Below are 25212 nucleotides of genomic sequence, written 5' to 3'. Positions count from 1 at the left end.
ATCTTGAAAGATGGTCCGAGCAAAGTCCCCGAGTCATCAGAGGCTGAAGATGTCTCCCTCCGTGACGAACAATCAGCAAGTGTGCCTTTCCACCGTGATGAAAAATCGGCGGGTGTGCCTGGAGAGTCCGGTTTTGAGGCCCTTCGAGAAAGAGAGATCGCCCCAAATTTCGTGCTTGGGGTAATCAACATTGATGATTCACCGACCCCTCCTTTCGTTTTCTATGGGGAAAATTTGGGAGGCCCAGGATATGGAGACCCCCGATGTGGGAATGACCCACGAAGGGGATGATTTATTTCGTGGCTTCTTCACAGGGGTCGATGATGTTTTCGACCTGGATGCATCGATCATTTTCGATGAAGCTCAGTGACTCCTGAACTAGGTAGATTTTAGCCCCCGTTATTAGGTTTACGTTTGCTTTTATTTCCTTTTATCTGATTTCCTTCCTTTCTCCATAGGCCGTGACTCTTCATCAGGAAGCGTTTTCCAAATGTCGAGCTGAGATGAACCGGTGTGAGGCTAATCTCAAAAGGCTCACGGAGGAGAGAGATGCCCTCAAACTCTTCTATGTGCAAAAATAAGAGGAGATAAGGGACCTCATAGCTGAATTGGCAACAGATCATAAAGAGCAGACTGGTCTCATCGAGCAGGTAATGTAAATTTTTGGGAGCTTGACATATCAATTTGATATTGGCGACTAACACTTAGATCCTGCTGGTTCAGCAGAAGGCCGAAAAGATTGAGCAGCTTCGCGAGGAGGCTGAGATGAAAGAGGTAGAGACTTTGGGGTAGAAGCAGAACATAGACCGCCTCGCCTCGGAGAAAGATACGGCTCGAGCCCAGCTGTCTTCGGTTGAGCGTCAACTCCAAAGCATGAAGGAGGAGAGCTTGGCCCGAGCCAAGAAAATTAAGGAGCTCGAGGCTCGATTGGTTGCTGAGCTTGTAAAGGCCACATCTGAGGCAAAAAAAGTAAAGGCCGACACGGAGGCGTTCGTGGCCGTCTACCGAGCCGATGATGAAGCTGCTAATGCTCGAGCAAAGGAAATTTACGATGCTACTCAGGTTCGATTATCCTGCGTTGCTGAGCATGCTAAGTGCCAGTCTTAGAGAGAGACTCTCGAAGAGATTCATGCTCATGGATTTTACCTCACGACCGATATCGAGAATGAGAAAGTGTTAGAGGCCGAAGCCGAAGCTTTGCTCTTTGATTATAATGACTCCGAGAGCGCAAGTGGATCCGAGAGCGAAGGAGATGAAGATGAGGCTCCCGGGGAAGATTTGACACTTAGAATTTTTTCTTTATTTTTGGATTTTCGTGTAAGACCCTGAGCGGTCTTTGTAGATACTTTTTGCATATATGAAAGATCCTTTTTCTTCCTGATTTGTCTCTGATTTTTATTTTGTGAAAATTTTGTTTTGATTTTGCCTTATGATAATTCTGATACACTTTAGGTCTTGTGATAAATTTGGTTAAGCGAGGGCGGGTCCTCGAACTTGACAATGTAATGGCCCTTAGGCTCTTGAATTGGGCCGATATAGACTTAAAATAATGGCTTTTTCCCCATTTTTCGGCTTAAAATTTTAATCATATAAAAAATTTATTATGCCTTAGCATGAGATAAATATGTACCCATTAGGATTCAGTGTTGTCAAAAAACTTTATTATGCCTTAGAATAAGTTTGTTCAATTTGGTACCTCTTAAGGTTTTCGAGGGTCGATGTTATCGAAACTGTCACGCCCCATCCTCGAGGAGCGCAACTGGCACTCAACGAGTGAACCCGATCGAGCAAGCCTATTAGACCTTTCCTACCCGATTCGTTCATGATCCAAAGGGGACGCGTTACCATTAGTTAAACAGGGGAGAGATCGTATATATAAGCATTGCTAGTTCATTTTACATCATATTCATTACACCATAGTTAAGTTCCCAAAATTACATATAGTTTACAATTTAGTAGGACAAGAGTTTAAAATACAACATAGTCTAGTGACCTATCCAACACCCATACACAACCCATACAAACGTCTACGGAGTCTCTAAAGATAAAAAGACAGTTATGATAATGCCGGCAATATAGCCTCGGCTATACCTCAAAACGTGGTAACTTATAGCAAAAGAAGTACTACATGACCCCTGGAAGAAAGGGGGCTCACCAAGACTGCTGAGAAGAGGATGCACCACTATCTACGGTTGGCACTGTCTGCTATGGAACTACCTACATCCATTTAAAGATGTAGCGCCCCCGACAAAAGGGACGTTAGTACTGTCGAATAGTACTAGTATGCATAACTTAAACACCGTCTCCTTAGAAAGATCAATAGCACAAGAGGAAGTAATCATAAAATCAATGAAAAACTGTAGACAACATCACAACGTCAAATAAGGGATCACATAAGTTTTCAAGTGAAATTTCCATAACTTTAACTTGGACCATTATTATTATTGCTACCTCATTATTCACAATACCATCGTACTCTTATTAGGAGTTCGATCATGACCCGATTGGCTAGGTCATCTCCTTGGAGACATTTTTCCACAATCTCAATTTCCGTTTCAATTTCCAGCACAATACCACCATGTGTGTGGTATGGCGTCCGATCATGGCCCGATCGGCTAGGCCGTTTCACTCAAGATATTTCCATTTTTCCATCAATCATCTCATTCCATATTTCTCTCTCATATTTCAATTTCTTCAGCACTAGTAGCCATAATTGTTATATCACACTTGGTACTTGGCCACATTTCATAATTCGAGTTCTTTTCCCATATTTCACATTATTATCAATTTCGTCAAACAAGCCTTTCAATTCAAGATATTAAGTACACACATAGAGAAGAATTTATGAATCATGGACATATAGAGGCTTTCACATACTTTGGCAATTTAATACATACTCCATATCTTTAACACATCCTCAAGTGACAAGATAGCATAATGGGAGCATTCAAATACATTTTTGCGCATAAATTCTTATAACACAAGTACGTTTGGAATATCATTTTCTACAACAATCAAGACTGGGACTTACATCAATTGTATGGACACCATGGGGGTTCATTTCTAAGAAGAGGGGGGTTTAGCCATACATACCTCAATAGAGCTTTCCTTATGTCCTACAATAAATTCCGGTACCCTTAGCACCTTCAATCTATTTTAGGAATGTCACAAGTTGATTCAAGAGTTAGAAGGATGATCGATACTTTAGCCTATTTGTGCGCACTGTCAAGCACTAGGTGTGCATTATGTTTTTAAGGCTTTTTGTGAAAGATTCAATCAATCCATACCCCATCCTTTACCATTTTTGCCTCACATACACCCTAGATTCCTTCACCACCCATGCATGCAAAACAAATAAACCCCAATCCCATGAACTTGCCTTGCTAGTTACCAATTTTAGAAGAAATTTAGAAATTATGAACTGGGTATAGATTCTTACCTTTAAGGAGAAGACTTGGGGAACTTCACCTGACAATTCTTCAAGGTTTAAACAAGAACTTGTGGAGCAATTTTGATTAAGGACACTTCCTCTCTCTTATACCCTCTTTCTCACTCTAGAAGTACCAGGAAATAGGCTTAAAATAAGCCATTGTATAAGTTGTAACAACATGGGGTCAGTTTTAAAAATTAGAAATCTGGAGCCCCGATACGGATCTGCGGTCGCATAATGGTTATGCGGCCCGCAAAGCAATTATGCGATCGCATAACGCGCCTCAAAATTGGCCAAGTTTTCTGCTTCACTCTACGGCCAATATGCGGTCCGCAAAGTTATTATGCGGCCTCATAATGGGCCGCAAAAACACGTTCTTCTACGAATATTTTTTTAACTTTTTAATGTACAGTTCAATCCAAAAAGTTTGAACTGCTAATCCTAACTTGGCACCACGATATCCCGGGTTATAGGAAAAATTTTACGGGGCCTTACATCCTCCCCGCACCCCCCCCTTAAGATCATTCGTCCTCGAATGAGGATCAAGGTTAACTTAATATCACATTATGCAACTTCAGTTTTCACACCACATACCAACATCCCCAAATTTGGCTAACTCCCCAATTTTCAAAAAAAAATAAAATTGCCAGAGCTTCCCTTGTAACTGGGCCTATCCACCTATTAGAGAGCCCCAAAAACATATCTTAACAACATATACAAAACCTATTGACATAATATAACTCATAACAACACCAACCATGGCCTCATAGGCCATATATAATCAAAGCGAAACAGCTTTACATAAACTAATCAAGTGATACAAAGTTTGTAGGAACCAAATTCATAGAAGCTATTACATAGCTATACAAACAAATTAGGGTACTTATTTTCATTTCTTCTTCGGCTTCCCATGTGGCTTCTTCAACCTGCTGGTTTCGCCATAACACTTTCACGGAGGCAATTTCTTTGTTTCTCAACTTTTGGACCTGTCTATCAAGAATGGCAACTGGAATTTCTTCATATGACAGTTCTTTATTAACCTCAATGGTTTCAACCGGCACAATAGTGGACGGATCCCCGACTACTTTCTTCAACATAGACACATGGAATATCGGGTGTACCAATGACATCTCGACTGGTAGCTCGAGCTTGTATGCCACCTGACCGATCCTTTGAATGATTCTATATGGTCCGACATACCTCGGAATCAATTTCCCTTTCTTTCTAAATCACATAATACCCTTCATGGGGGAAACCTTCAAGAATACCCAATCATCTTCTTTGAATTCCAATCTCTGCGACGAATATCCGAATAAGACTTTTGGCAACTCTGAGGAGTCTTCAACCATTCCTTAATGGTCTTAACCTTCTCCAGAGCCTAATGCACAAGGTCTGTCACTATCAATTCAGCTTCCCCAACCTCGAACCACCCAATGGGGGATCAACATCTCCTAACATATAATGCCTCAAATGGTGCCATATGAATACTAGCATGGAAGCTGTTGTTATAAGCAAACTCGATGAGTTGCAAATGATTAGCCCAACTACCTTTGAAATAAAGAACACAAGCACGCAACATGTCCTCAAGCGTCTGAATAGTCCGCTCTGCTTGCCCGTCGGTTTATGGATGGAAGGTTGTGCTAAGGTTTATCTACGTCCCCAAACCTTGCTGAGATTTCTTCTAAAAGTTGGCCGTGAACTGAGCCCCTCGATCTGAAATTATTGAGACTGGAGTGCCATACAACCTGACTATTTCCTTGATATACAACTGAGCATACTGATCCGCTTTGTCGGTAGATTTAACTGGCAAGAAGTGTGCGAATTTCGTGAGTCGATCCACGATCACCCAAATCAAGTCAAACTTATGCCGAGTGCGCGGTAACCCTACGACAAACCATATTGATCATTTCCCATTTCACATTGGAATTTCTATGCTTTGTGCCAACCCACCAGGATGTTGATGCTCGGCCTTCACTTGTTGATAATTCGGACACCTTGCCACAAAGTCCGCCACACTCCTCTTCATGTCATTCCACCAATAGACTTCTTTGATATCATGATAAATTTTTGTGGAACCTGGGTGCACGGAATACCTCAAAGTGTAAGCTTCTGCCATGATTCTTTCCCGAAGACCGTCAATATCTAGAACATATAGCGCCCTTGATACCGTAGTGTACCATCATCCATGCCAAAAGAAAAAACTGTGGTCTTATGTTTATGAATCCCCTCCTTCAACTGTACCAACAATGGATCATTGTATTGCTTTTCTTTGACCTTCGCCACAAGCGATGATTCAGCCCTATTCTGTACAATTACTCCTTTTTCATTAGAGTTCACAAGAGGAACTCCCAAACTAGTCAACTGGTGAACCTCCCTGGCCAACGGCCTTTGATACGCCTCCAAGTGAGCCAAACTTCCCATAGATTTCCGGTTAAGAGCATCCGCCACAACATTGGCCTTTCCCGGTTGATATAGAATATCGATGTCGTGTCTTTGAGTAACTCAAGCCATCTTCTCTGCCTCAGATTAAACTCCTTTTATTTGAAAATACATTGAATGCTCTTGTGGTCCGTAAATATATCCACATGGACCCTATACAAGTAATGACGCCAAATCTTCAATGCGAAAACCACCGCTGCAAGCTCCAAGTCATGTGTTGGATAGTTCTTTTCATGATTCTTGAGTTGCCTCGAAGCGTAAGCTATAACCTTGCCATATTGCATTAACACACACCCAATCCTGATCCTTGAAGTATCACAATATACCACAAACCGCTCTGTACCCTCTGGCAGGGTCAATACTGGAGCAGTAGTCAATCTCGATTTCAATTCCTGGAACCTCCTTTCACAAGCATCAGACCATTGGAACTTAACCGCTTTCTGCGTCAATCTAGTCAACGGAGAGGCAAAAGTAGAGAACCCCTCCACAAACTTCGTGTAATACCCAGCCAAACCCAAGAAACTGCGAATCTCTATTGGAGTTGTAGGTCTAGATCAATTTTTCACTACCGCAATCTTTTGAGGATCAATCATAATTCCTTCTCTGAAGATGACATAACCTAATAACATGACAGATTCAAGCCAAGATTCACATTTCGAGAACTTCGCATACAATTGGTGCTGATGAAGAGTTTGCAAAACTGCCCTGAGATGGTCGACATGGTCCTCCCGACTTCGAGAATACACAAGAATGTCGTCAATGAACACTATCACAAAGGAGTTAAAAAAAGGCTTGAAGACTTGATTCATAAGATCCATGAAAGTTGTGGGGGCATTTGTTAGCCCGAAAGACATCACCAGAAATTCAAAGTGCCCATACCAGGTCCTGAAAGCTGTTTTTAGAATATCCTGCTCCCTTATCTTCAGTTGATGATACCCGGACCGTAAGTCAATTTTAGAGAAGTACTTAGCACCTTGTAATTGATCAAACAAATCATCTATCCTTGGTAGATGGTACTTATTTTTTATTGTGACTTTGTTGAGTTGTCGGTAGTCAATATACATCCGTAGTGACCCATCCTTCTTTCTTACAAACAAAACCGATGTGCCCCACGGCGACACACTCGGTCGGATGAATCTCTTCTCTAACAAATCCTTCAATTGTTCCTCCAATTCCTTCAATTTTGCCGGTGCCATTTTGTAAGGTGGAATTGATATAGGCTGCGTACTTGGAGTTGACCTCCGGTATTTGGTCAACTTGTGAGTTGTACGTTTCTACCTTTTTTTCATTAGCCTCGATTTTCTTTTCACATGATTCTATCCATTTAGTGAGCTCCTCGAGCATTTTCATGACGGCAGGATCAGTTCCCGATCCATTATTGTTCAATTGTTCCTGCACAGGTTCGACCCTTTGAGCAACTTCCTGTGATGCATCGAGTTTGATTTTGCTTGGGGCTCGATTATGGTTTTGGAGTTGTGCTATCGCATCATGTTAAGTTTGCAGCATGTCAAATATCATCGAAGGCTAATTTCGCCTTCTTCACCATTTTGTGTGTTCCGATCGGTTGCTCGAGCGTCTCTGCGGACGCTATTTTCAGGGTCGGCGCCTAAATCTCCACGAATGGCAACATTAGAATTGATATCAACCGGATCCACGGCATGTGGTGCGTCGAGATTGATTGGAGGTACTCCGTTTCCTGGGGCGACTACGTGCTCATTTTCGCCATGAAGACCATGGTCGATATCAGTGTGAGTGGGTACTGCTTGAGAGTTTGACATGCCTATTCCTGAAATAAAAAATGCTCACAAGAACAAGCGTAAAAGTAGTGTGTTATGAAGGTTTAAATATTAAGCAATCACTATTATCCTTAGCCCCGCTGTGGGCACCAAACTGTTTACCCTAAAAATCGAGTAACAATTAAACTTGTAATGTGATTTTAAGGATACGTGATTTCACTTAATATCAATTGATTAATTTAGAGATAAGTGATAGGAATTGACAAGGATATAAAATAAACCGATGCTTGGACAATGTCTTCGAGCTGATGAACCCCCGAGAGTAGTAAAGTAAGAACAGTTAAAGAATAATAAGTTGATGAATAATAGAGAAATATTATATTCCCTTGATCTATATGAATGTAAGGTGTTTACAAATGATGAGAACCCCTCTTTATATTCTAGAGGAATCCTAAAATTCTAATTACGGAAGTAAATCCCATGATTGATAAAAATAACCGCCTTTGATTTAATCTGTTTTGGGATTTCCGCCGTGATCTCCGACTGGTTACGGATATTTCGTCTTTCCGTTATTGCGTTCCGCTCGAAGCTGATCATATCTGGTCTCGATCGTCGGGGACCTCGATCTCGATGGGTACCTCGATCTTCGAACTCGGTATCTTGTCTTCATACTCAGGCCTGATCCATTATGAGGCTGACCCTCGATGCAGTTCTCTGATCTCAAAATAATGGCAAAATGGGGCCCGTATACGCAACGGCCTATATTAGTGGAGTTGCCATGCGTCATATTTTTCAAGCATGACGAAAACTATAATGCGTGTTAGATGTTTGATCCACAGAAAATCAATAAATGTTCTCAATGTCTTCTTTCTTCCAATATTATTAACGAGTAGAATAAAGGATCATGGAGGAATCTTATAAGTAGAAAGCAGGTTATTATCAAACTTTGCTACGATATATAAACTAATGCATCCATATTAGAACTATTGTACTTTTAAATAAAGCTCTTCGGTCACAATTATGTTAAGCTAATTATGCTTTATTGTGATGAACGCATAAATTTTATTATGAAATATGTTTAACTTTCAATTTTTGTTTTCTTTACTTTATAACATCCGCAAATTATGCAGGTACTTATAGTATATATAAAGGGATTTTTACACAAATAGCTGGCAATATTTATTGTTTACTTTTTTCAGTCAAATGCATAATTTATACATTGATTATACATAATTATACATATATAATATATAAATTATGCATATATTATACTTCCACGGACTATTTTTAGGAATCCTTGACAAAGACCCTTTTTGCTAAAATTAAATGGAAAAGAATTAATTCGAAAAATAAAAAGAGAATAAGCTTTTATCACATGAAAAAAGAGTGTCAACCTTGATGATTCTTTAAGCCTCCTCCATTGGACTTGGGAGCATATTTATTTCCAAGCTTGACTAGCTAAAAAGTAATCATTAACTTCTAATATTGTGTCTTGACGAGTACCTTTTTTTGACACTTTCTTTACTTACCAAGTAAGATTTTATCACATAATCTTTAAATTATTTCCTTAATGTTTAAAAATAAATTTTCAAAAGTAATTAAATGTTGAATTTAAGACCTTGTAACAAATTAAATCCTAGAAAAAAAAAGGAAAATATATACACACTTTTAAAAATGACCTAAAATCGGATTAAGAAAATAGCTAAATGCTTTACATTGAAATTGGGGAACATAATAGAAAATTACTAGAACAACAATTATGCCTCAAGTTTCAAATAAATTAGAAAACTGACCTTTAGTAATATTTTTTTTAATTTTTTTTTGTGTGAAATTTGTTAAACTATGGGGAGGATGCAGTAGCACCAGATATTTTAGCTAATTGGTGGTCTAATCTCTTTAACTAAAATTGAACCATTTTTTAAGTTCAAAAGACGCCTAATAAATTAGAAATGTATGGTCTCACATAGTGGTTGTTTAACCGTTTTTTCCTATCTGCATTCAAGATCCAGAACATGGGGGTTTATTCAGCTAAGCATGCGGAAGCAAGAATTTGGTATTAACAATAAATGGTGGTAATAAAGAGGAGAGACAGATGTGATGGTCTAATCCCAAATTGGTAATTCTGGTGAAAAGAAGTCTTAGGGGTGAAGTACACAATACTAAGAACCTTCTTATTTAATTTTCGCCATTGACATTTCCTTCTAAGAGCTGCTCATTTTAGGCGAAGTAAAGTTTGAACATAACCACCGACTAACCGACATTTAGTTGGCGTTTGGTTCGGACATAAGAATGGTAAAATTCAAGCGAAAATGATATTTGAAAATTAAAGTTGTGTTTGGACATGAATATAATTATTTTGTTGTTTATGAATTTTTGTGAGTGACTGAAATGAAAATTTTGAAAAAATAAATTTTTTGAAGTTTTTCAAATTTTCCAAAAATTCCGAAATTTATTTTCAAGTAAAATCGAAAATTTCATGGTCAAACACTAATTTCGAAAAAAAGTAAAAAATTTTGAAAAAAAGAATTTTTTATGGCCTAACGGACCCATATTGTATAGTAACATCGACGGAGATATTAGAAAAGATATTTTTAATGTATTAGAGGTGCTACAGTACGATAAATGTGTATTTTTAATATATTAGACATTCCGGATGCAAAAATTTAATTAAATGCGGGATAAAATAATTCTGTATTTAATCCCAAAATTATTCTCTTTTCCTGTCTACCAAATGATCCCTTATAATTTAGTAATATCGATGGAAGTTATGTTAGATATGCCTCTAATTCTTGCGGTATTTTTTTTCTTCTTCTTTCTTTTTTCTCTGATCCTTCAATATAATCGAAAAATAGTTTTAAAGGAAAATGGTTCTCCGTAAATTCAAGTTTGTGCTTGCATTTTATTTTGTTATGTTAAGCTTCTTTCGAAAATTTATAATGTGGAATTAATAATTTTTATTTTGAAAAACCGAGCTAAGGAACTTAGCAAAAAGCCAAACATGGCGTTTCTCCACATCCCATTAAATTAAGGATATTAGCATATCTTTAGTTTATACCAAACAGAAGAAAATAAAGGGAAAGAAACAAGTGTAAAGTACCTATCAAGGAGTCATGAGCATAAACAGAATTTTAATTAAAAATAAATATAAGACATTTGAGATTGTCTATTTGAAGAATGAACGGTAGCTCGCAGATTTGTTTTCTTATTTTAGGCTCCGATTCTCGTACAACCTTATTTCCCCAACCAACAAACCACTTCCAATACTAATAAACAAACATTCCTATTTAAAAATACATTCTCCTTTTTAGTTTATGCATATGGTTTTAAGATTAGTAAATATTGTACTCAATTCATAATCCAAGGCAGATTCATAATTTAAATTTGAAAAGTTCTTTTTTAACTCATTATAATTTTAAAATTTTGGGTTTGAATCTAATCAATAACAACAACGATCCAGTGAAATCCCACTAGTGGGGCCTGGGGAGAGTAATGTGTATGCAGACCTTACCCTATCCCGAAGGAGTAGAGAGACTGTTTCCGAAAGACCCTCGGCTCAAGAAGACAAAAAAACAATATTAGTAACACCACCGAAATAATATGAAACAAATATGACAAATAGAAACAAAAATCAAGAAAAATGATCCAAAGCAAGGCAAAAGCAAAAGCAAGGCAAAAGCAAAATAGTATCCCTACCAAACTAGTTTCACAAAGATATGCTATAAGACAAAACTCCACTACCTCCTAACCTACAACCCTAATACTCGACCTCCACATGTTCCTATCAAGTGCCATGTCCTCGGAAATCTGAAGTCTCGCCATATCCTGCCTAATCTCCTCCCCCAATACTTCTTAGACCGCCCTCTACCTCTCCTCATACCCTCCACAACTAGACGTTCGCACCTCCTTACCGGAGCATCCGGGCTTTTCCTCTGAACATGCCCGAACCATCTGAGCCTTGCTTTCCGCATATTGTCATCAATGGAAGCCACGTATACCTTCTCCCGAATATCAACATTCCTAAATTGTCATCAATGGGTTTGAATCTAATATTTGTTAATTTTTAATATATATATATATAAAATAGTGGGTTCGGATAAAGTCATTACCTAAGAGTTGCATCCGCCACTAATCATGATATATAAAACGGGACTCTCATTTTAAATCACTCAATAACTTATTTTCTACTATTGTTTTATAAAATTCAAAAAATGTCTACAGCAAAATTATAGATTAGTCAATTTACTTTAAAAATAACATAAAAATTAAAAAAAATAGAGAGAGAGAGAGGAAGCAAATGGACGCAACATGTGGAGTAAGAAAGAAAAAGGGCAGAGAGTTACCGTTCAAAATTGGTTCCCCCAATTCTTCAGCTACTCCTTATTTGTTTTGGGCTATAAATAAATCAGAAACACGCTACCGACCTCTTCGCATCACATTCCCTCCATATTTCTGCCTTCACTAATCTCTAATTTTCAAGCTTCTTCGGTAAGCTTCAGATCTCGCTTTCTCCTATCCGTCTTTTCCCGATCTATGCTTTGATTGATCTAATTACTAATTCATCTGGTGAATTTCAACCTTGCATTGCTCAGTTTTCGCTGTTTTTTTTCTCTATACTTTATTTAAGTTATTTACGTGTTCTTTTTGGCTATGATCCGCCTGGATTTTCGTTTGTGTACACTTGATTTGAGCATCGGTTGTTTTATCTAGCTTAATGTTCTTCGTTTCGGAACTTGAGATTAGCTTTTATATTTTGGCGCTATTTTTGCTTTGATCTGAGTATGAATTTGGTTGTTTTTTCCCCTCTAATTATGATTTTTGGTTTTACTTAAATTGATCTGTTTAATTTCATTTCGTTTGCGTGTGCTTGATCTTGCACTGATTGTTTTATTTAGCTCAATGTTGAAAGTTTTGATTTTTGCTTCGAAAATTTTGCTCTTTTTTATTTTTTATTTTGCTTTGATCCGAGTAGGATTTGGTTGTTATGTCAGTAATGGTTTAGTTTTAATTGAATTGATCTCCTTGAATTTCAATGGTGGAGTGTATTGGACAAATTTTGGTGACTCTTCTTCTAGGATAGTGCTAGAAATGCTGCCATTTTGTCAAGGCTTGTAAATCATTTAGGCTGGTATTTGGGAATCTGTGCGAGCAAGAATAAATTCATGCTAAAGCTAGTGCATGTACCAAAGTATGCCTAAAGCTTCAAGCTTTACAGTGCTACATTTTGTGGAGACATTGTAGCTGATTGCAAAAGCTTCTCTTCTTCTTTCTGTCAAGTCGATCTTGTTTTAATTAGCTGTTGTAGTGTCTGAAGCGTATTAACGTGAGCACGTTGAATTTTCTTTTGTGATCTGACACTGGAATATATTAATTGATGTTGGCCAAATATTCCAGCATCCGATCTCCAACTCTTATTGTGATAAAAGAAATGAAAGCAGGCTAAATCTTGCATTTTTAGTTCCTCGATTTGTATGTGCAGTCCTTTACTTCAACACATACCCCCCCCCCCCCCACACACACACACACAATTTCTTTTTAGGGTCAGTATCATCTTTCTTTGCTACCTTTCCCTTTGTTTTGTGAGGTCCTATTCACTTACTTCAAACATAGAAGAATGTACATATAACATTCCTGTTCTTTCTGCAGACAATTTGGTAAGACCAGTAACCAGACATCCATGGGGACTGTTGTCGATTCTTCTAACCAGGTAAGTTTCTTCACAAAGAATATTCTTACTACCTTGATTATTGGTTTTAGCTCACTTTGTGGATGAGTTCTGATTCTGATATTATCTAAGCATCTGGAATCTGAATAAAGTGAAATGCTTTCTTTACTAGCAGACATTATTGGAGGGATGCTTGACAATTAAGCTATCTATCTTCTCTATTGTCTACCTGGAGTTAAAAAAAATATATGGTAAAAGCTAGCATAAAAAATATGAGATTTAGAGGCTTTAAATAGTAGAATTTTGGTGTACATTTCTGGTGTCTTACAATAGATGGGGCTACAGCAATTGCACTGTGAATTTAGATACCGATTTTCTAGATTTGCAGCATGCATGCACCAACACCGACACCAAGAAAGAGCGGCAATAAGGGTCCAACTCCCATTCCTTATCTGAAGTTTTAAAATTTGTGAAGACTTCTCATATACTTCTATGGATTTTTGTCAAGAGGAATTAATTATATTATCTTAAAAACATTACTTTGGAATATAAAAGAATTTCCCCTACTCAAGTTACCACTCTTTGTAAATAGTATAACTATCAATGAATTCTGCTCCTGCACGGTATCATGCAGATGTCACATTCTCCTTAGATTGATATTCTTTTTTCCAATGATGAATTGCAGGGAGCAGGAAGCCTGCCAACCAACAAGAAGGTCTCTGTTATTTTTGTTCTAGGTGAGTTTTTCAACATCAACATCACATGATTTTGTGGCATCCTCGATACAGCACCTCATAGTATGGCAAAAGTATTTTGCCTATATGTAGTTGATGTGAGGATTAGAGGTGGAACTCATTGGACAATCATATATTTGCCATTGTAGCAGTTATCCGATCAACATGTTCACTTAGTGTTACCTCTTATACCAATTAATATGCAACCTTTAGGGTTTAGCTTTTAGGCTGTAAGAGACACAAGTGTATAGCTCCTTTGTTCAAACCATCATAATCCATTTATTAGATAAATTCACGATTGACTGTACGACCATTAGGATCCTTTGGGCTTTTACATCCAGTTTTGATCAAAATGAAACAGGAAGCTATATTGAAGGATGGTTGTAAAAGCCATATCAGATTGACTGGTTGGAATAGTTACTACTCTAGTTTATATTGTGAAGATAGAATTGATATTCGAACGTGATGGGCTTCATTTTTGTGATTATTTACATTATAGTTAACAGGAGGGTTTTATAATTATTTGACACGTGAGGGTTACGGAAGCAAACCTGTAAGGAAGGTATATCTAGTATACTCTTTGCTAGGTGCTCCACTTCTTTATCTTCTCGATCAAGAAAGAATTTGTCTGTGAATTTTGAATTAAATTTTATTAGGAAATTACGGTGCAACCTGTATGGATTTGTGGATCCAATACACATCCTCATTGGACATAGCATATTTGTTGAAGCAATCTGTACCCTTCATATGGGATTTTTTTCTTGAGCTAAGATTTGTTTTCACTATTAACATGGACAGGTGGCCCAGGCAGTGGTAAGGGCACCCAGTGTGCTAATATTGTTGAAAACTTTGGGTACACCCATCTAAGTGCTGGTGATCTTCTCCGAGCAGAAATAAAATCTGGTTCAGAGAACGGGTAGGATATCTGTGTTTTGATTGTGTTGCTTTATCTTTCTCCGTACTTTTTACCCTTGGTAGTTTCAACCAGCATTTTGTATAGTAGATCAATTGCCGTTTGTTAAGTTGCATTATCCTTTTGTTTTTAGTTCAATAGCTGGTTCAAGCAATGTTTATTGCACACAAAGGATTACTCTTCAGCACCATGATTTAAATGTGGTGCATAGAGTTTAAACTGTACTAGCTTTGTTTGTATTTCATCATATTCCGAGAATTGCTCATTGTATCAGCATTGTAAACTGTTCATTTCACATATGTACAGGACGATGATTTCAAACATGATTAAAGAAGGGAAAATTGTACCATCAGAGGTAACAATTAAGCTTCTCCAACGAGCAATTCAGGAAAATGGGAACGACAAATTTCTTATTGATGGTTTCCCTCGCAATGAGGAGAACCGTGCAGCTTTTGAGTCAGTTGTGAGTTCCTCAGTACACGCTCTTTTAACTACATCTTGATAATTCATAATTCTCCTATTCAGTTGAGAGTTGTTAAACTTTGACTATCACACTTCTAATGTTTTCCAGACTGGAATTGAGCCTGAGTTTGTGCTCTTCTTTGATTGTCCTGAAGAAGAGATGGAGAGACGTCTTTTGGGTCGGAACCAGGTTAGACATATAATTTCTTGGTAGAAGACTTCTCCTCGTGTTTGCAATTCTTTGAACTTTTATGTTATTCTTGTTTCTTCTTTGTTAATTTTTTTTTCTAGCTTCTTTTTTTTGTTTGGTATTCTTCTCATGAACTTTGATTTCTTTCTATAGGGAAGAGAAGATGATAATATTGATACAATAAGGAAGCGATTCAAGGTTTTCCTGGAATCTAGTTTACCTGTTATTGAATATTACAACTCCAAGGGGAAGGTTCGAAAGGTACTGTTTTATTTCAGTCTCGTTACTGCCTTCCCACACACACACGAGAGAGAGAGAGGGAGGGAGGGAGAGAGAGAGAGAGAGAGAGAGAGAGAGAGAGAGAGAGAGAGAGAGAGAGAGAGAGAGAGAGACCCTGCATATTAAACTGAAGTTGACATCTTTTTTTCTTCAGATTGATGCTGCAAAGCCTGTTGGAGAAGTATTTGAAGCAGTTAAAGCTGTTTTTGCCCCAGCTGTTGAGAAGGTAAAGTACTAATATGATGGTATACTGAAAGTTACAAGGATGTTAAGACCTTCAACTTGCATGGAAAAGGATATCCAGTGTATGTTACGTAATTTGGGAAGTAAATGTCCTGTGATGCAAATGTTAGGGCTTATACGGAGCTAGATCTTTTTACGTTGAGATCAGTTTAAACTAACACCTAGGCAGTATTAATCATATGAACATGTTTAACTGATGCTGGGGATCACTGTTAATTATATATATGATTCTTGTCATACAAATGTTCTAACATTTTCTGCATGTGGTTTGATTATTTGGAGCATTATTTGATTTATAATAATTGGTGTGGTTAAGTTTGCTCCTAAACTTTGCCTTATCTAGGAGAAATCTCTCCATATATAATTATGTAGGTGATTCACTCTGTTGTTGGCTGTTGCTCTTAAGCTAATGATATGAGTGTATTTTCCGTTTATTTGTCAAAATAAATTGAATTTTTGTTCTGCATTTTCTGTGGAATTTCATACAGATTCTCTTTGTATGTTACAGGTTGCTGCCTAGGAAAATATTGGTAGAGCGGCATCATGATTAAGTGTTACTGGTAATTGAGATCTCCAAACTTGGACTTCCTTGTGTTACTTGTTTATCACCGAATTTTCCTTAGATAGATATCTAGAGCTTTGCTTGGGTTGCAATGTATGATTTGTTTCTCATCTGAATTGATTTTATTGTTGACTAACCTTCTCTTATTACAACGTTCCATTTTCTCCAGGTATACCAGTATTGTTTGCATTTTGGTGCTTGCTATGCGTCTTCAGCAAGGCGATGTATCTTTATAGATTCTACTTTTATAGAAGTTTATGGCAAAAATTCCTTTTTCTTTCTTCCTATTTTTTGTTCTTATGAAGGGAACAAATGCTGTATTATTGGCATATTGCCTTTGTATTATCATTGTCGAGACTGAATTTTTATAAATAAGATTATGAGTTTCTCTCTCTCTCACGCGCACGCGCACACATATTTGGGCCTTTCGCGAACGATTAAGAATTGGGACTTAAAACGTGTGGTAAGTAGTGATAGACCTAACACAATATGCTTTTACATCATCCCATTCCCCCGCCAGAAATAATAAGAAATGTTTTTCTTTTATACAGGAGAACAAGTTGTTGCGTCTGGTGTGAGTTTTTTTCTTGGAAGAATTGTTCTTAGAATATAAAATTTTAGTTTTGGGAAAACAAAAACTACTGTTTTTTTTTATAGTTTTTTCTTAAAACTCAGTAGCATTAATTGGCTAACTGGACGTGCACCATTCTGCTCAATTTGATATGGTATTAGTCCCTACAAAGGTCAAATCTGCGAGACCTCTGGTCCTGGCATTTTCAGTACCGCAACAGTAGAACAATCTTTTGGCAAATAACTCTATAATAATATGCTACAAAGACGAGCTCTGAAGAATACAGAAGACACATGGGTTCTAACAGTTGGTAATAACTGATACTAAATATTCTAATGTAGCTAGTTTCTAGTAACAAATACAGAAGGTGAATTTTAAACAAATATGATGCCATTTTCTTGGATAGTGTCAAGAATAATCCCAAGTCTACCTTCTATTCGCTCATTCCTCCCGGGCTCATATGCAATGGCATAGACATCAGCTTCTTTTGATCGCTCTGCAATCAACTTGCCTATCACCCTGGCAGCGTTGTTGTCAGTAAGGGAAGGCAATGAGTTCCTTAAGTCTTTCGCATTTGTGGTAGCAACAGAGATCACCTTGCTGGTTCCTCGATGCATTACTTTTGCATGGATAAATCGTTTTGAAAAGAAAATGTTTAGCAAAAAAGGTCTCAAATACATATCCGTCCTTTGTTTCCATGATTTCCTGTTGGGCCTTTTTGCAGCTTCACTCCGCGATCTTCTTGTCCATGCAGCCTCAATAACAAACTTCTACAAAACAAAAACAAAAAACAATACTCAAATGACGAATGAAACATCTACTCATGCTGCCGTTTCTAAGCCCTATTGTTTCTATCTGTTATCCATGCTAAGCTAAAATATAATCATGTACAGAGAAGACATGCAAGAATGCACTATACTTTCAGAAATTGGACATTGTATGTCACATTTTTATCTGAACTCATATCTTGTTAGTACAAGCATATTATCCGACCAAACTGCTGAAAAAAAATTTCCACGTATTAGAAGCTTCACAACTTCAAACATTCTTGCCTTATCATATCTTTATTTAAAGAAAACGAAAGTCCGCCAACCATGAATGATTCAAAAATATATGTACTCAACTACTTGCAGAAAATTATCAAGTGGCCGTTTCTAGGCTATTAGGTAAGCAATGATGAAACACCAATGGATACATTTCCGAAGTCAATTACAGATTTTTTTAAATAGCCTGATAAAGAATATTCAACTTTCCCTCACATGACCGATCACTATAGTATACTCAAATCTTATAAGTTACTTCCCAAAAATCAGAACATCTGTTTAACAATTAAGTAATAAAAGAACACACCAAGCACATGTATCCAAGCCAAGTATAATATAAGTACAATGAAGGTATTTAAAACATTGATCAAAATACTCATAAAGGAGATCTCTGCTTGTGAATACTGCTTTCCGGAGTTTAATTGTAGGTCAAGATGACAGAAGTATAACGCTGAATTACAAGGTAAAGGTGTATAAAAAGGTTTCCATGTATTCTCTCTATCCTGAAGCAATTTCAACAATATTAAGTTAGCCAATTCTGGAGACGAAAATATGAGAACCTTTTACGTTAACAGCTAAATCAAATGCAAATGCAATACCAGTAGGCCGAGCTAACCTTATGTCAAGATACATTAAAGCAGCGTTAAGCACTAAGCTACAATTTAAAAAAACCTTATGTCAAGATACATTAAAGAAGCGGTAAGCACTAAGCTACAATTTAAAAGGGTCTTAATAGATGAGGCAGATATATATATATATTCCACGGTGAGGAACTTCATAAACACTATATTCAGACTGTTAAGAGTGCAAATAGCTGATGCTGAAAAGAAGGAAGATATTTAGCAACTGTTCAATAAGCCCTCATTCGACCACCTTCTTTTTCCCCTTCCACAAGGGAGGTGCTAAACTTAGAAACCATAAGGGGCTCAATGTCTAATTTGCTTTGAACAAACATTAAATATCTATATCTATGAGCTTTGCTCTCTCTCCTTTTGCTTCAATACTTCTCAAATTGACAATGCAGAAATGTGTCAAAGATCCTAAATTTCATAAAAATCCAATCTTTCAAAAGGAACAGTGTCACCTCATCTGAATCTTTAAACCGAATAATTATATGCCTACTCCTCAGCTAAGCCCCAAAAGACCAAAAGAGGGGGGGACATCAGGATAAGGTCAATAATATTCAACCTATTTAATAATATGGAGTTCAAGGAGTTTGATTTCGCTCTTCAAAAGAAAATAATGAAATGTGTATACATATTGATTCAAATTAGAGCAAGAAATTGATAGAATTAATTAGAAATTACAAATCCTCTAACAAAATAAATACTAGACGAAAATTGAATAAACCAAGAATCATAAAATTGTGAGATAAGATGAAAAAAGAAGAAAGATACCTGGCGGAGAGAGAGATTAGAAGGGCAGGGAATGGAAGAAACAGAAAGTTTGAGTTGGGGAAAAGAAGAAGACCATGAAAGGGAATTGGGTTTCTCTCTACGCACAGATGGAAGCAATTCGGAGGAAAGGGAGAAACAGAGAGGTGCTACCGAAGAAGAAGTAGCCATTGGATGTTTGTTGGTCTGAACAAGAATGACACTTCTAATTCTTCAGTAAGGAAAAGGGTAGTAAGTATGCTGTTTGGTATTATACTTTGTTGCAGGATAGGCCTATTCCTGTCTGAAGAACAAACAAAAAAAGCAGAAAGCATAGCATGATTATTTCTCTACTTAACTGGAAATATAGGTAATTTCATTTATTAAGATATACTATTATGTTAAGATCCTGGTATCATTATGCTTTTTAAACTTAAAATCCAAAATTCCAAGTATAACATGTTGGAGCTTTTATGGGCCTCTTACCAGTGGCCTACAAGGCCCAAATAAATCAGAGGCAAGTGCACAAATGGCCATTCTCAGGATGCTATTTAAAATTATCCTGAAATTTTGAACTTAAAATCCAAAATTCAAGACAATTTAGGATGTTTTTTTCCCCAAAAATTTGAGCTGAAAAATTAAAATTCAAGACACACTGGCTAATTCCTAAATAATATCCCTTTAGAGTGGCTACATGGTGTCATTTCTGCGATAAACCAGCATAGGCCCAAAAGTGCTGCTACTCTATTGGACCTTGGTCCTTTGCCCTTTCCTGATGGACGTCGGTGCTTTGCAGTTTGCACAATACACAAGTCGAGGACCAATCTAATAACTGATGCAATCCTTCATTTGGATGCTGAAAAATTCACCCAATCGTTTACCATAAGTGGTGATCAGGACATGTTTAGCCATCCATCCATTTGCTAGCCTTTATGAGGAGGAAGACGAAGACACTAGAAATATGGCAATTGTCGAATATCTTCTTGCTTCTGCTGAGTAAGTAGCTGCAGAAGCAGTTTGACCGTGCACGAAAGCTTCTTAATGAGCGTGACGGGCTTTCGTTCATACAGAGATTGGAATACTGTTTATCTAAACCACTTATTCACAGAATTAATTGGAAAACTGGTATTGGAACCAAACGATTATCATATACCGAGATTAATTCATTGATGTTAAAGCCCTATATGATTGTTGTTGGGAATAAACCCCACAGAAATAATATTCACGGTAATAAAAGCGGAATAATAATGTAGCACCGAGATACAGTAATTAACAAGAATAAAAGAGTAACAACGACGCTAAGATTTTTACGTGGAAAACTCTTTTAATAAGGGAAAAAACCACGGCCCCGAGAGGAGCAACTGATATCACTATAGTAAGGAATTTTACACTTTGTAGGTCCGAGTAAAATACTCCAAAGACCACTACAACACTCAAAAGAAATAACCCTCTTTTGATATTCCCACCTCACTACAATATCGCTCACTCTCTATTTTCCTCACAGACTATTTTCTTATACCCTGTCTGTGAAACCTCACTCTTTCTTTCTCTCTTTGTTGGTGTGAAGAAATGAGAGTTGAAACTCTCCTTTTATAGCCAAAGCTTCACTCTCTAAAGCCTACAATATTTGACAATTTACACGCACTTTTCACAATTCAACAAAGTTGGCTACCAAACCAAAGAAATTCAACAAGGTTGGCTACCAAACCAAACTAAGTCAACAAAGTTGGCTACCAAACCAAAGAAACTTTTATTAGGCACATGCCTAATACTTCTTCAATGAGATAGACCCCATCAATCTCCCCCTCCAGTCTCATTCATCTAGAGGAGGTAGAACTGTCTTCTAGTTTGAGTGCATGCCGATAAGTTCTTTGCATAGCTCGAACTTGTTCCTTGGTACCACCTTGGTCAGCATATCTGCGGGATTCTCACTTGAAGAAATCTTCAAGACTTTTAGAGATTCATCATCTACCATTTCTCGAATCCAATGATATCTCACATCAATGTGTTTGGTCCTTGCATGGTACATAGAGTTCTTGCTAAGGTTTATTGCACTTTGACTGTCACAATAGACGACATACTCCTTCTGATGCAATCCAAGCTCTTGAAGGAACCGTTTGAGTCATACCATCTCCTTGCCAGTTTCTGTAGCGGCAATGTACTCTGCTTCAGTTGTTGAAAGTGCAACACACTTCTGCAACTTAGACTGCCATGATATAGCTCCCCCTGAAAATGTAAACAAATATCCAGTAGTAGATTTTCTGTTGTCAATGTCACCTGCCATATCAGCATCTGTATAGCCCTTCAAGATTGGATCAGATCCTCCAAAGCACAAACAATCTCCCGTGGTACCTCTCAGGTACCTGAGTATCCACTTGACTGCTTCCCAATGTTCCTTTCCAGGATTTTCAAGAAACCTGCTGACAACACCAACTGCGTGAGCAATATCAGGTCTAGTACATACCATTACATACATCAAGCTTCCGACTGCTGAAGAATAAGGAACTGTAGCCATGTTTCTTTTCTATTCCACTGTTGTAGGACACAACTTTTTGCTCAACTTTAGATGACTAACAAGAGGTGTGCTGACTGGCTTAGCATTTTTCATGTTGAAGCATTTAGTACACGTTCAATGTACTTCTCCTGAGATAGCCATAACTTTCTACTTGTTCTCTCTCGAACTATCTTCATCCCTAGAATTTGTTGTGCTGGGCCCAAGTCCTTCATATCAAATGACTTGGACAGATCTCCCTTCAACTTTGCTATCAGCCCCTTGTCTTTTCCTACAATTAACATGTCATCCACATACAACAACAATATAATAAAGTTATTCTCAGAAATCTTTTGAAGTATATACATGGATCAGAATAAGTCTTTAAAGCCCTATATAATTGCTGCAGCTGTACCTCTCTCTCAGGTGACTCAATTTGCTGGTGATCGAGCCAACCCTAATCACGTGGCAGAGTCCGTAAAGGTTCATATAATGGACAATCTTGATGCAAGCTCTTACCTTGGGTAGTGAACGTAAATCATCACTTAAGCATCTCAACATAACTAACTTTCCTTATATACCAAATTTAGGCATAATATCAAGGACACATATGAGCTTTGCATAATCTTTTCTTTCAACATTCTCATTGGTAGTATAGTTATGACTATCGTCTCTATAGGGATTGAGTTTAAATAATGTTCAAGTAATTCCTAGCTTAACGCTATTCAGGATGATTAATAACTAAAATTAACTAGGAAACTAAAACAATTAATAATTGATCACAGAAAGACAAGAGTTGAGCAACACCGAAATATCAATGGGAGAAATAAGGGTCTTGACAGCATAGGCGCAAGATAGCTCTAACTCTAGTTAAATTCACTCTAAAGTTCTAATGATTCTCACGAATTCACTTGATGATTAGTTCAAATGTGTAGTTAAGAATCCTCTCTCGATTAAATCTTAACTCTACGAGGTGAACTAATATAGGCACTGTGAACATATGAAAACATGCGTTAATGGATTAGTCTTAAGCAAAACCTCTCTCGAATATTCCCCTAACTTAATTTAATCAACAATTCAACAAGCTCTGTCGATTACCTAAAAGAATCGTTGAATTAAACCAAACAAGATTATGCAAAGATAATTACTAAAATATTCTTCTTTCGATTAAATAAATCGGTGAATAAAGTTACAACAATTCAAAACTCTATAAACGAATTCAAGCAAAGAACTAGAGTTAAAATCCACAAATATCAATCAAAACACCATATCCGTCAAACCCTGAGGGAAACTACTCCATAATCATGGAGAAATTCATCACAAATAAAGTTGAATAATAAGAAAACATGAATTCAATTCAAACTCGGGTGTTGAGTTGAGGAAAGAATGATGAATCCTTGTGCTTTAAGTATCCAATGCTCTTCCAATCTTCCGTAGGTCAAAAAGTCCTCTAAAATTCGTGTTTTTGATGTATTTATACCATGTAGGAACGCAACCGAACGAAACTACCCTTTCCAAGCCGAGGTGGAAAAAGTTAAGCGAGAAAATACACTATCACGGCGCACCGGGCGGCGCACCATGCGCCACATTAGTGGAAAAATTCAGAGGCCTATTTTTTCACTCTGTAGGAATTTTGCACTAGCGCCCCGCTACCCATGGCACAACGCAGTAGTGCATTTCTCTCAGAGTAATTTTTTCTTTCTCACTTTTTGACATCCAGACTTGGTGCTCGAACTCTAACATGATTCTGGCTTAATTTTTTGGGCTTTTACTCAAACTTCAAAGCTCCAACTTGTTCAAAATGGTTCACAATTATCTTAATAGCTCGGAATCATTGCCTGCAAGGCATAAAACACGTATAAGTGCAAATCACCATTAGTTAAGTTCAACCACAAGTAAAATGCAGTGATTAGAGTGCAAACTATGACTAAAATATGGGTTTCGAACCTACCATCAACACCCCACACTTAAACTGTTGCTCGTCCCCGAACAATTAAACTATACTTCACATAGAGACGACCTTTTCATCAAACAATTTCCTTAACCCATCATGCCAAGAACATTTAAAGAAGACTAAGCACCCTATCATAACATCCTAGCCTCAAGACTCGACTCAAAAGCACCTTGCATTTTTCACAACTTGCTCACTTACTCCAACTTAGAGGTCAAAGACATTACCTTTTCTTCGCGAATTATGTGCCCTCATACAAACAATAGAAAGTAATTTCACACACCATAAAATTCAAAAACAAGTAGGAACTTAAGATAGAAAGAATTAACTCACTCTCAGAAATAAAATCCATGCGCCACAGAAAACGTACTATAGGCTTGCCCGTAGTGTAATACTTTACTAATTTGAGCTAATTCAGTCAAAGATCTAGTATAACTTTAATTGGTTGTAATGTAGGCGGCGTGATATGTAGGATATATTTGGATATAGTGACTATACCTCCCTGAGTACTTTAATACATACAAATTCACACGTTTTAACACGAAATTAATGCTTGCTAGCAAAAGATAGTATATTTATTATTATCGACTCCACATGGATTGGATTTAAATAATGTTCAAGTAATTCCTAGCTTAACGCTATTCAGGATGATTAACACTTTGATTGGGATAATTAATAACTAAAATTAACTATGAAACTAAAATAATTAACAATTGATCATAGAAAGACAAGGGTTGAGCAACACTGAAATATCAATGGGAGAAATAAGGGTCTTGACATGATAGGTGCAAGATAACTATTGGGATCTAACTCTAGTTGAATTCACTCTAAATTTCTAATGATTCTCACAAATTCACTCGATGATTAGTTAAAATGTGTAGTTAAGAATCCTCTCTCGATTAAATCTTAACTCTTCGAGATGAACTAATATAAGCACTATGAACATATGCAAACATGCGTTAATGGATTAGTCTTAGGAAAACGTCTCTCGAATATTCTCCTAACTTAATTTAATCAACAATTCAACAAGCTCTATCGATTACTTAAAAGAATCATTGAATTAAACCAAAAAAGATAATGCAAAGATAATCACCAAAATATTCCTCTTTTGATTAAATAAATCGGTGAATAAA

At 37.1% G+C, this 25212-nt stretch overlaps 2 protein-coding genes across 3 annotated transcripts; one reads left to right on the top strand and one right to left on the bottom strand.

The window, feature by feature from the left end:
• Positions 1–11900: 11900 nt before the first annotated feature.
• LOC107800174 (UMP-CMP kinase 3-like) lies at positions 11901–17044 on the top strand. The gene is made up of 10 exons (XM_075257404.1): positions 11901–12090; positions 13249–13309; positions 13953–14004; positions 14800–14917; positions 15221–15377; positions 15486–15566; positions 15720–15827; positions 16000–16071; positions 16597–16648; positions 16820–17044. Exons 2-9 carry the CDS (start codon positions 13280–13282, stop codon positions 16606–16608), a joined length of 630 nt encoding a protein of 209 aa, XP_075113505.1. The 5' UTR covers positions 11901–12090; positions 13249–13279; the 3' UTR covers positions 16609–16648; positions 16820–17044.
• Positions 17045–17451: 407 nt separating this feature from the next.
• LOC107800177 (uncharacterized) lies at positions 17452–19967 on the bottom strand. Of its 2 annotated transcripts, none has more exons than XM_075257403.1 (2): positions 19662–19967; positions 17452–17988 (listed from the first exon to the last, which is right to left on the bottom strand). In XM_075257403.1, exons 1-2 carry the CDS (start codon positions 19827–19829, stop codon positions 17596–17598), a joined length of 561 nt encoding a protein of 186 aa, XP_075113504.1. In that variant the 5' UTR covers positions 19830–19967; the 3' UTR covers positions 17452–17595. The 2 variants fall into 2 exon arrangements, with proteins under 2 accessions (XP_075113504.1, XP_075113503.1); XM_075257402.1 differs by having other exon boundaries at positions 17452–17991; positions 19662–19964.
• Positions 19968–25212: the final 5245 nt, after the last annotated feature.

Source organism: Nicotiana tabacum, chromosome 7 (genome assembly GCF_000715075.1).
Source record: "Nicotiana tabacum cultivar K326 chromosome 7, ASM71507v2, whole genome shotgun sequence".
NCBI classification, from domain to species: Eukaryota; Viridiplantae; Streptophyta; class Magnoliopsida; order Solanales; family Solanaceae; genus Nicotiana; species Nicotiana tabacum.
The sequence above is the reverse complement of the archived record's forward strand: the minus strand, read 5'-3'. Positions and strand labels throughout refer to the sequence as shown.